Raw genomic sequence first — 12,512 nt, forward strand, 5'->3', positions numbered from 1 at the left:
CTGGAACAACATTGTGATTTCAAGCAGCACTGCACAAAGCACTTGGTCACCTCAACAAGACAGCACAGGACTGCCACCTTGTGAACAACAAAAACCACCAGAACTGCATTAGCAGGACAAAATTCAGCTGCCCCAGACACTATAAAATACTTTAAATATATAATACTATAATAAATAAATAAATAAATAATCTATAAAATACGGACAATATAAAGTCCTTATTTTCAAACAGAAGTCATCCATCTTATTTATCAACCCTCTAGAAAATTACCAGAAAAAATATTCCAGAATTGCTTATAGTATAAAAATCTTGCTAATTTTGAACATGAGCATGTGTTGTCAAGGAAGTTATAAGGAATGAAATATAGAATGCTCACAAACAGCAGGAAATGCAGTTCACAGCATAAAGCATTATCAAACTTCCTATCTTGCTGAATAACAACATATTTTTAAATAAAAGAAAAAAAAAAGTCTGATTGTTTGTAATTTTCCCCCCACTTCAAAACAATTCAGCCATGCTGTGACTGTTCAGCTATCTTTATTATTCCAACAGTTACTGAAAAATCATCTTCTTTCTAAGAAAAATTAAAACTGAGCCTTTTTTTCAAAGCAACCGTTATAAAAATGTTAGCTATGCTATTTTTTGTTTTACCTTGAATACTTCAAGAAATTAGTGTGATTTTATTCTAAATTGATAGCTAATAAAATTTACAAGAAATTAACATTTTAAAGCTGTTGTAAGAAATTTCACTGACACCTGCTGAGAATTAACCTAAAGTAAGCAATTATGGTTCTATTGAATGTAGAAGACCTTGGCAACATGAAGTAGGATAAATACAGCCCTTTTTGCATGTCTTTAAGGAAAACAGCTAACAAATTTAAAACAACTACAATGGAAATATTTCAGGGGCAAAATACAAAATACTAAAATCCATTTTTCAATGGATTTCAACAGTGTTACTGCTACTTGTCAAAATAGGAAATACTGATGGAATTTGGAGACCTTTCTTTATGACCAGTTCTGATACAATATAATGCCTCGGATTTCTGGACTGACTTGGCTAACATTGAATATTACCTGCAAACACCCTCAGGCTCATAGGCAAAAGGGAAAATGTAGCTTTATTCTACAAATACATTCTCCTTTCATACTGTAGTAATTCATCAACTTCCCTCTTTAAATAAACTTTTATCAACTCAGCCTGCTTTCAAATGAGCAAAGTATATTAAGCATCATTTTACTTTTAAATTAAAACCTGTAAGTATAGGGATAAATTCCATTATAAAATGCCATTTCATAGCACTGGTTAAACAGCCCCAACAGGTCACAGACATCTCTCTATGTGTAATTTTTCTAGCGTCTCCTGGGGTGGAGCTCATTAGAAAGGTATTGTGCTCTAAATTTTGGTAGATGTTTTGCATTCACTTTTCACAACAACAACAAAAAAAACCAGTTTTAAAATTGTACATATTTATACTGGTTCTTTTCACTTGAAACACAGCTGCTACTTCTGTTTAAAACAGGAATCACGAACAGTCTCTCAACAGAGTGTATCATGGATGGCATTTGAAACCAGTAAAAACAGACATGCTGGATAAAACACCTGTTGATTGCAGAGGGATCTTTGCAAGGGAATTCTTTTCTCAAGGGAATTAACACCTGCTCCCCTACATAAAACCAGAAAAAAACCTTGGATCTAAGATACAACCTGGAATACTAGACAGCGCTCCATGCCTTTCCACATTACCATTCCAACTCAGCATTTCAGGGCACAAGTGAACTTGTACTTAAGCAGGCAAATGCTCTTTATCTTATGATTTTATTGGCATGGCATACAAAAACAAAATTGGAAGCAGAAGGCACACAAGACTTCGCCTCCCAAATCTGTAACACTGAAATCACAACACAACAACCTGGACCCTGCCAGAGCCACGCTGGATTCTTCAAAAGCAATCCATTTCAGGTTTCTTTTGTCCCTTCAATGTGAAGCAAATAGGGACTGATAGAAAATGGCTTTCCCTATGGTACACATTGACAACAAATCACCAGGCTGGCAAAAGGCCAAGAAGCAAAAAGAGACCTGACAAATATCCTGAATTCAATACAAACACACCTACTCATTGAAGAGTGGCTGGAGGTTTCCTTGGGAGAAACAGGGTTGCATAGGCATTGATCAGAATCTGAGCTCACCACACCCATCATTAGTACAGGGCAGGAATTGGAGCCAGGACAGGGATCTTCGTGGTGTAAAAGAAAACACTAACAGTACTGACCTGAGCCTGTAACTCCTCAGAACTGACCTCCTGAGAAACAATTCCTATTCCAAGTGACTTGAGTGGCAATAATATGATGTTTGCACAGATTTGGCTGAAGTTTTATCATTACAGAACAATAATGAATTGAAAGAAGCTACACAGTGCCTGAAGTTTTGGAGACCACTCTCCCCTGCCACATACTGTAGCAATCAAATAATTTTGAGACTTAATAGAAGTGATTTACTTACAGGAACTATTAAAGCCTTCATTTACTCTGATGATAGAGCACACTAGATGCTTTTAAATATATGTATATACATAGATGTATATATACATTGCATTTCACCTTTGTCAAACAGAATATATACACTCAAGTTCCATTAAGCATGAAAAACACTTCAAAGAATAGTTCAATAATGCCATTAGTACTTCTTGAAGATTACACATCAAAGATCTTTGAAACTCAGTGCAACTCAGAAGTGCACTCAGAGTCGATTTCAGCACAAACCTGTGAGCACAGAACCACAGGACATAAAAGCTCAATTATTTAAGAGGGCTGCAATCCACTGCACGTTGCAGGCTGACATCTGTAAACTACTCCCTTTCCAACAGGTCACATTACCAACTGCCATTTATGTTTTATTGTACAGTAACACTTGTTCCTCCAAAGAAGGTGCACACACATAGCATCCGCTGTGTTTCCTAAATATCAGTTTGAAATAACATGTTCAAAATTCTCTAGTGGTTTAAGAGCCCATTCTGCTTACAAAACTAATGTAAGCATTTACTGACAAAAAAAGTAATGAAAATTCAGTGAGACGTAAGAGGCTTTGAAAACATTGTACTTTAATCATGGTTTATACTTTGACCAAGCAAACCTAGAAGGGAATGGCCTGATTTGAGGAATAAATATGCATACAGATAAATAAACAAAAAGGTTAAATAGATTGAAATCCTTCTTTTACAAAAGAGAAACCTCTGAAACATAAACTATTTTACCTTCAAGGGCATGTTATATAATATTTTATTATCGTGAAAAATGACAGTAAACATCTCCCTTATTTTACATTAGTTACAGAAAGTTATTCTCACATTTCCCCTCATATTGAATTTTAAAATTCTCATAAATTCAATATATGGAGTATCTTCACATTATAACAGATCTTGCATTTGGTTGCAACAATGAGCTTACTTCCCAATTCCAACTCGGGAAAACAGTCCTTACATGATGCAAAACATTGTTTCATTCCAGAGTCCAGTCCTGAAACAGAACTGTGTTTTCCAACAGGTATAAAAGTATCAAAAAAAAGAAATCACCACATAAATCTCTGTACTTCATCACTATTTTCCCATTGGAATGTTCTATTTAGAAAAAGATAAAAAGTTACAGCATTTACAAAAATATAAAAAGCCAGCTCCAGAAGTTGTCTATATAGAGACAGAAATGGAATATTGAGCCTATATATTAAGAATGGCAAAATAAAGTAACGAAATTCCAGCAATTTTTGAGGAACTGTGACTGCTAATAAACATACAAAATACATTAATATCCAGAATATCGATTTTGATTTTAGTGTATCAGCAAAACTCCAGCCAGCAAATATATAGAAAGGAACTAAGAGGTATTTTACAAGCTCGTGTCTTTGGAACACCTTTCTCCAGACATAAAATGTATAATGTCTGTTGTCTGCCAGTAAATACTTATGGACATAGGTAAATTTCCAGATCAGGAATAAAGAGATGACAGTGACTAAGCTATACTGCACAGGGTGCTTTCGCAATGACAAAAGGAATTTCCTGATTTTAGTGGGGGTCAGTAAGTGAGGAAATGAAAAAAAAACAGTAAAGGACAGAAAATAGAACAGCTGAGGAAAGTGCAAACAGGCTTCATGACTACTTCTGTCACCAACAACTATTCCACCGTTGATGAAGACAAAAACAAAGAAGAGAGATACTAATATGATGTATGGCCAAGTTAAAGCAGTAAGTGTAACTAAATTTTTGGGTGACAAGAGATATTCAACAAGAAACTGCAGTATTCTGGTCAAATCTGAAAACGATCCTTTCCTGGAAGAAATCTTTTCATCTTTCTTTTTCTGCAACTCAATCTTCCAGGCTTCATTTAGCTTCTCTGCAACAACGTTTCCAGCACAAAAAACTGTCCACACAATATTTGTCTGACGAAACATGAAGCCACAAAATCCAAGGAGAGCAGAAGTTTTATGGTTACCATAAAGGCACATTAAATAGGAAAAAAGAGTAAAAAATACTGATCCTGGATCCGTATAATAAAGGAATGTAAAAAAATAAAGGGTGGGAAATGCTGCAAGAGTTAATGCAGACAAGATTCTCTGGAAACCAGACAAAGCCTAAAGAAGAAGCAGAAAAATGTGGTTAGACAATGCCCAATAAAATAAAATAGTTTATTAAAAGAAAACCAGTATAACTCTTGAGAATTCCATGAACACAATATAGCATCTCCTATGATCTTTGTTTCCATTATTGCACAAATGCTGTATTTTTCTTAAGCTCCTGCTATGTTAATACAGTCACACAATGTTAAAATCCAAGTGAAAAGCACAGAACATTACTGCAGTTCATTTTAAAAGATGGCAATGAAAATACACCAACTTCTTTCATATGTCAGGTGTGCACATATTTGTGGTATTAAAATAATGGTGGGGGCATAACTGCTCCCATACTTTGGATAAAAAAGCTGCATCAATGGGCAGAAGAAGATAAAATCAATGGTTTATTCCCCTGCAATCTCACCATGAGATTCTGTTTCTCTGTGTGACAGCACCACTCTGTGCCTCTACTATCACCTCTTTTGAACCCAGTCCACAGAGAGGTCAACTCCAAGTGTCTGATCTTTGATGTAGCTTTTATTATTTATCCTCATTATAATTAATGAGTCAGAAATTTTTTAAAAGGTAGGAGACCATGCAGTTAAAATCTCTTCCCAATTATTCCACTTGCTACATGACAACACCACAAATCAAAACATTAAAAAGTGTTGCATGATGTTTCTGAACGATGTAGTGTGGGGTGAAACAGCCACTCATCACCTTACAGGGAAGAGGAATAGAGAAAACACTGAAGTCAAATGTCAAAGGACAACTTAATGCTTAGACTACCATCATGAAACTTGTTCTTACATTTATGTTTCCACTTTGAAGTATAAAATTAAAAGTGGAAACCATTTATTTAATCTGATCTAATTCTGTACAGTGTTACCATTTGCTTAAAAATGAAGAGATTTCCTCTAACAAAATACACCAATTTTCTTTGTAGTAAAGGAATCCTTCAGTCATCAGGGAACAGGAAAAAAAGGTTTTAAGGTTAAAAGTCAAACAAAGTAACTTTACTAATGTGCAGGACTTTAAATAGGCCATTAACCACTAAAACAATTTATTTACTGCAGTGGTGGATGCTTCAGATTTTTAAATATACAGCATCCTTGTATGCCAGCTGAACTGTTATGGTCTGGATGTGTGCACAGCTAGACAGGTAATAACTAACTGGATGGTGAACTGGTTACACTCTACCCAAAGGACAGTAACAACCCAAGTACCACAGGGATCAGTACTGGGACCTGTCCCGTTTAATGGCTTTATCAAAGACTAGAAAGCAGCAAGAGTACACTGTCATCAAGTCTGTAGTTGACATTGTATGAGCAGGACCAGGCAATTTGCTCAAAAGCACAGGTGTCATCCAGAGTGACCCACAGAGGCTGGAGGAATGGGGTAACGAAAATATGATGAAATTCAACAAAGCCAAATCCAAATGCCTGCGGCTGAAAAAGAAGAAATCCCCTTGAATGGCACAAGCTGCTCACAGAGCAGTTGAGGAGCTGCTGTTCAAGTTGTGTGAGGACTCTCAAGGAATTCCAACGACATGAGCATCCAGACCTTTGGATAATAAGTCTGCATATCTACTAACTTTTATTTCAACAGGACTCCTTCTACTTATGTGCAAGAATGAATTTTTAGAGGACTGCACCTTGTGTGAGGAAAAAAAATAATTAAAAAAAATAGAGAATAAGAATGTGCCTTCTCGGCCAAACTGCTGGTGGTACTCGCAACTACATAAAACTGAGATCACCTCACATATGTAGTGAAGGGAACATACACTAAGCCATCGATGTTGTTTGTACGAGTGCATAACACTGCTTCACTTTCACCGTACCTTATTCTTCTGATGGATCTTGAACAGAAGCAAATACAGTAAATAGAAGTTCCCAGCACTGAAGAGGAGGTTGATAAACCTGAGCATTCCCACAGAGCACACCACGCTCCCCGTCCAGCCGAGGAGCCAGGCCGCGGGCTTCACCACTCCCACCGAGAGCAGGTACAGGCCGGGCAGCGTGGTGATCATGGGGTCCCACTGCAAGGCAAACACAGCGTCACGGAGCCGCTGCCGACCAGGGCCCCGAGCCGCGCCACGGCCCCCTCGCTCGGCCGCAGGCTCCGGCAGCTCCTGGCCCTGCTGCCCGGAGGGTTCTGAACTCAGCGCTGCGCGGCTGCTGCTGCTCCACCCGCTGCAAAACCCGCGTCCGGCCACCCCCGACCCCGAGCGGCCGCTGTACCGCTGCTGCGGGGGTGAGCCCCTGCCCGACCTGCAGGAAGCGGCCGTGGCAATAGGCCTGCGCCTGCGGGACGTGGAACACCTCGTCCATGTAGGGCCCGCGCTGCCGGCGGCTGACGGCCGCGAAGAGCAGGCAGGACAGCAGGAAGGCGCCGCTCATGGCGCCCGAGAAGCCGTAGGCCTCGGCCCGCTCCATGCCTGCTCCGCGCCGGCCGCGCTGGGGCCGCCCTTCCGGGGAGGAGCGAGGGGCGGGAAGGGAGGCCGGGCCGGGAAACGGGGGATGCCTGTGGGAAGCGCTGAGCCCCCCGTGTGAGCGGCCGCGGGTTGTTAGCGCTGTTTTCCGCGGGAGGAGCGGCCGATAGCCTGGAGCATGGAGCGAACGCACCGGCTGGAGCTGTTCCCTGAGCGCAGCGTCACGCTGCTCCTCTTCCAGCACGTGAAAAATGCCGCTGCTCTGCGGAAAAAAGCCATGGAAGGGTCCCTTGAGGGAGCGCTGATAAACCCTGCGATGGTGAGTGAAATGCCCGGCGGAGCTGGCCCCTGCTCGCAGTCGCTGTCACTCGAGGTGCTGTGCGCACCCTCCAGGCCCCGCGCAAGTGCCCGCCTTTGATTCCATTGCTGTGCCCTACAGCGGGTCGGCTCTGTCAAACAGAGCCTTGGCAAGAGGGGCCAAAAACATTGTTTTGATTGATTTCACATTCTGCTTGGTGGAGTTTAAATCTGCCTCATGCATAAACTCTAGTGGTAATTAATTAATGCTGTCTAAATCTACTATTTGGTGCCTTTGTTCTCATTTAACCCATAAATAGTTTCAGAATCTAGTCTCTTTTTTTTTGTTAGAATTAGGCTATCAAAATGAAGTGGTCAGGATTTTTTTCAGATTTCAAAACAGTAAGTTAATTCTGTATAACTCTTTCCATTGTGTTTTACAGATTGTAGATCCATTTCAGATTCTTGTGGCAGCCAACAAAGCAGTGCATCTACAGAAGATAGGTAAAATGAAGACTAGAACACTCTATGCAGAAATTATTTTCAGCCTTTCACCAAGCAACAATGTAAGATTTATTGAACAAATTTCTTTTTTGCCAGAAAAGCTTGCTAAGATCCACACAGCCAAACTAAGTACATGTATTCCTTTAACACTCTACCTAGCTACTAGAAGTTTTTAATTGTTATTTTTAATAACACTAATAATGTGCTGTTATGCTTTGTAGCTTGTCAGAATTCCATTAATGTAAAATGTCTGTCAGTTTATACTCTTGGTGTGTCTGACACAGTAACTGAAGAGGTTCCTTATATGTAGTGAGAAAGTGACTCATAATATTTTTTTCCTCTTTTTACAGATTTCCGATGCATTTAAAAAGTTTGGCATTTCAGACAGCGACACAGCAGTACTCATTGTGCTGGTCGTGGATGGAGACAAGAATGTAAATCTGGCAGATATAGCATCTCAGGTGGAAGGCCAGCAGGTTTCCCTAGATGAACTCCCCCAGCTAACAGACACTGCCAAAATTAAAAAGGTGTGTAGCCAAAAGAGAGGACTGACATGGAGAAAAGGGACAGTTTATTTAGTTGTCTGATTAAATATCAACAGACATAATTAAGTGAGGATCTGTATTTCTTTAGCACAACTGAAAACTTGTTTTAAGCAGACCTTGATTATTTCTTTGAATTCTTTTGTTGAAACAAATTTTAGTTGTCACACCCTAACATCACAAAGTTTAAGTCTTCAAATTATTAATGTTGTCAGGGAATTAGAGCATAAAAATAAATTCCTGATTGCTGTCTACTATCCAAGAACATTTGATTCCTGTTTTTCAGGCAAATATTCATTTAATTAAAAATTTCAGTCCAGAGCATTTTCATAGGCTTAAGTACACAGATAGTCCCAGAAGGGGTGGTTAAAATAGGAACAGGTTAATTAGCTGTTAGGAGCTGTCTTGGGGCATTTATGCTCTGAACAGATTACCATATGCTAAAGAGGTATTTTGAAGCATATGTCTTCTACGTGATAAAATTCAAGTAACTTAAATCATCTTTATCATGTTTGTCAAAGTATTCATAGGAGACATATGAATAAAAATGGACAAATTATATCATTTAACATATGGAGCTAAAAGTGCTACTCTCATTCAGTTTCATAGCTTTCCTCATTGCTGCAGTTTCAGAATTTGCCTCAGTCCAAATTTTGTCTTGCAGTCACAAGAAGATAGGAATTTCCAATATAAAAGTGCGGGAGAGGGGAATAATCTTTTCTTGTGTACATATTTTTAGAAGGTATGTCATCAGTTTTTTTTCTTCCTTATGCATCTTTCCTGTTTTTCTTGTTTTTTCTTTGCAGATGTACAAAGTTACTCCACAGGAAGAAAAAATCGGCACCTTATTGGATAGTGTTGTTTGCAGAATGTCAACAAAAGATGTTTTGTGAAAAGGTGGAAATAAATTTCAGAGGAAGTGAAGTAGTACTGAGTAGTGTGATGACATCTGAGCTTTAACCAAGCTTGGACACAAGGGTAACCTGAGCTGTGATCTAAGCACAGAGTGCATGCCAAGCAGAATTTGCCATTGACATTTCGGTCCTTTTTCTTGACAAGGGAGAGTTGGCAGTACTTTAAGCTGAACTTAAACAAAAGGCTTGGAAATTTGTACTTAATTTTGTCGTTTGTCAAATGTTTTGGTAGTCCCAGAGAGAGTTCAAACATTGTAAATCATTTTTATTAACCGTGCTCTGATTTGTTTTGGTCTGGCAACCTGATGGATGATATCCTTTTAACAATACTGCTGCCAGAAAAGGCATCTTTACAGCCCAAGTATTTCTGATGGACTAGAAAGAGAAAATTTTCCATAAACAATCAGCAACATCTCCCTCTTTGTGCTCCTGGGATAGAGTTGCTGCCCACCCTTTGAAAATGGGAAGGGGCAGAGGAGCGCCGTGCCAGCCAGTGGCATTGTGGAGCAGGGGCCACATCAGAGATGTGTGCAATGAAGAACAAGGTCAGTGTGGATAATGCTGAGGTGGTGTTAGCACCTGACAGTCTGATGCCATCCATTGCTGGCTTTAAAGGATAAGGAGCTTTTACTTCATAACACTGGTTTATGCATGGTGATGCTGAACTGATAGAGCCTGGTTACAGGTGCAGAATTCGCAGACAAATTTGGTCCATAGGTTGTATCCACTTAAATTGTCAATAGAGCTTACATAGTATTCTTAAATGGTTTTACATAGTATTGGCTTACATAGTATTCTTAAAACTTGGGTTTTTGAACCGCTGCTAGAAAGGCCATCAAAGGGAATTAGGAGGACTATTGATTTCCAGCAGTCACCAGGTGCAACAGCTGTGAATATGTATAATTTAATCACATGCGTGCATCCTGTTTAACTACTGTCCTAATTAGGTAGAAATCCATACTATTTGTTATTTTTATGCTGTATTGTTTTTCTAAGATGTGCATAAAACTATAGCTGTCTGCATTTTTTTTCCTGATGTTTTCTGAGGTATTATTTGTGTACTTAAAAGATCTTTGGAAGAGAATGCCTCACATTCTTACACATACATTTTGGAGGAGAGGTAGGTCTTAGTTGATAACAGTACAGTAAACACACCAGTGAACTAACACATAGACCTGGTTTTGTCTGTGTTTCTGTGTTTAATACAGAAATGTACAGCTTCAGTTTTGCACTTTGATTTCATTTAAGTTTTCCCCTAGTTAAAACACAGTAGTACAAATACCATCATTTTCTTGCCAACCAGACGAATGGCAAATCTGGTTACGAAGTACTACAGGAATGATAAGGTTTATCAAAGGATTAGGGGCAAATGGCTGTGCTGACATCTTGCTTAAAGATGGCTTTACAGAATGCATCATCCTCTCTAAAGGGAAATGTGATGCAGTAGTGAAAAATGGAACTTGGAAGGACTTGAGTCTTCAAGTGTGTCACATCAGCATGTGAGAATGACCATCGAAAATAACAGACTTGTTTTTCTTTTCTGACAGTCCAGTTGGTACATGGAATATATCATAAGGTTCACTGGCTGAACTACAGTGTTTTGTTAGTTTAAAATAACAGCAATAAAAAAGGTTTACTTAAGCCACTGCCTTTTTTGAACACATGTAAAACATCTGTCTGGTGTGTTTAGTACAGGAGAAATAATAATAAAATGATCACTGCATAAAAGTTTCGACACACAAGTTCCAAACTTGGGTTCCCAGTTTCTACTTCTCCATCTGTTTCACTGGTGTAGAGACATTAAATAGCTCACTACTGTTGACATAAGTTAAATTGTGATCTACTGTTGAGACCCAAATTAGGTGTTTTAATGGATGGATTTATAGGAAGTCATTTTGGGAGCTGAAATCTCAGTGTCATTCAGTCAGGCAGATTTGAGTCTGTTTGCATTGAAGACTATGCCCTGCAAGACCACAGGTTTTCACGAGATGTGGTTGCATTATCCAAGTTAAATGAGTTATTTACAAAAACTGGTAATAAAAGTGGATTTCGTTCACCCTGCAAAGATACAGTTGTCTTTCTGAACACATTAAAAATTATTGAATTTAGATCTCTAATGTTACTGTTAAATCAACTAAGGCTGTTTTCCAGGAAAGCAATATTTTAAGAAAAATGTTTTTCAAAACTTTTAATGTTCTGCAGCAGTCTCTTCTGAACTTTCATACCTTATCTCCTCTATCACAGAGGAGATGTGAAAGAGGAAACTGAAGTATTTTCAATACTTTATTTGGACCTCCAGTGTTTCAGAGGCAGGATTATACCTACAGAATTTATAAATGTAACAACTAAATGCTACATCATGATGTGTGGTCAATTGTTCTAGGGATTTTTTTTTCCCTTGGTGGGGTGTATTTGGGATTTTGTGTTTGACTTCCAGCATCCTGAAGCCATTGCCTGTCCCACAACCCTGATCACCAGGGGTTTTTGTGCTGCTGTCAGAATGTGTAGGTCCCTCTCCTATCTCGTGGACTTCAAAAGTGTATTGACAAGGGAGGGCCCATCCTTTTGTGTTCACTTGTAATGTTCATCCTACATGTTTTATGACTGGCTCTGTTCTGTGACAATGTATTTAATGTGCTAATCATCTGTTTTCTGAAGTATTCCTTTGTGTGCTGTTCTCTAGGGAGCATCATCAAAGCCCTGCTCCCATGTTAAAGCAGGCTGAGGTGGTGTCTTAACAAGGGTGCCTGCACGGGTGGGTAACACTGGTTGGAGGAACAGCAACTCCAGCACCTCACTGCCTGCTGAGAGCTGACACCGCTGTCTCGGGTGCTACACTGACCTTTGTTAACACTCCTGTAGCTCTTCTCAGAGACATTTCAGTTTATGTACCTCTCCTGATTATGGATGGATACCAAAATGGGGTACACATTTTGCAGTACTGCAGGTACTACCTAATTACAAATGTGTCTCTGAGTCTGTAAAATGTCTAAATATCTTGCAGAGTTTTGTTGTTTTGGTTTTTCTTTTAATTGGGATACTGTATTAGTTTAGGCAAAATGCTAAAATTTGCGGTTTAAGCTGAGTTTAGGCTCCCAAGTCTTGGACTATTGTCTCCAGCAGTCACTGTCCCTCAGAGCTGCCAGTCCACTAATGTGTGCTTATCAGGTGTAGACAACCAACAGAGTTGAACAGAAACTGCCAAATGGCTCCATGTTCA

At 39.2% G+C, this 12,512-nt stretch overlaps 2 protein-coding genes across 3 annotated transcripts; one reads left to right on the forward strand and one right to left on the reverse strand.

Annotated features, from left to right (window-relative positions):
• Positions 1 to 235: 235 nt before the first annotated feature.
• LOC119708501 (putative Dol-P-Glc:Glc(2)Man(9)GlcNAc(2)-PP-Dol alpha-1,2-glucosyltransferase) lies at positions 236 to 7,082 on the reverse strand. Of its 2 annotated transcripts, none has more exons than XM_038154982.1 (3): positions 6,875 to 7,079; positions 6,445 to 6,642; positions 236 to 4,625 (listed from the first exon to the last, which is right to left on the reverse strand). In XM_038154982.1, exons 1-3 carry the CDS (start codon positions 7,037 to 7,039, stop codon positions 3,570 to 3,572), a joined length of 1,419 nt encoding a protein of 472 aa, XP_038010910.1. In that variant the 5' UTR covers positions 7,040 to 7,079; the 3' UTR covers positions 236 to 3,569. The 2 variants fall into 2 exon arrangements, with proteins under 2 accessions (XP_038010910.1, XP_038010911.1); XM_038154983.1 differs by lacking the exon at positions 236 to 4,625 and adding an exon at positions 4,632 to 5,324 and having other exon boundaries at positions 6,875 to 7,082.
• Positions 7,083 to 7,089: 7 nt separating this feature from the next.
• On the forward strand, positions 7,090 to 9,305 carry TPRKB (TP53RK binding protein). The gene is made up of 4 exons (XM_038154984.1): positions 7,090 to 7,354; positions 7,776 to 7,898; positions 8,187 to 8,363; positions 9,185 to 9,305. Exons 1-4 carry the CDS (start codon positions 7,214 to 7,216, stop codon positions 9,269 to 9,271), a joined length of 528 nt encoding a protein of 175 aa, XP_038010912.1. The 5' UTR covers positions 7,090 to 7,213; the 3' UTR covers positions 9,272 to 9,305.
• The last annotated feature ends 3,207 nt before the right edge of the window (positions 9,306 to 12,512 follow it).

This window comes from Motacilla alba, chromosome 1A (assembly GCF_015832195.1).
Source record: "Motacilla alba alba isolate MOTALB_02 chromosome 1A, Motacilla_alba_V1.0_pri, whole genome shotgun sequence".
Classification (NCBI taxonomy): Eukaryota; Metazoa; Chordata; class Aves; order Passeriformes; family Motacillidae; genus Motacilla; species Motacilla alba.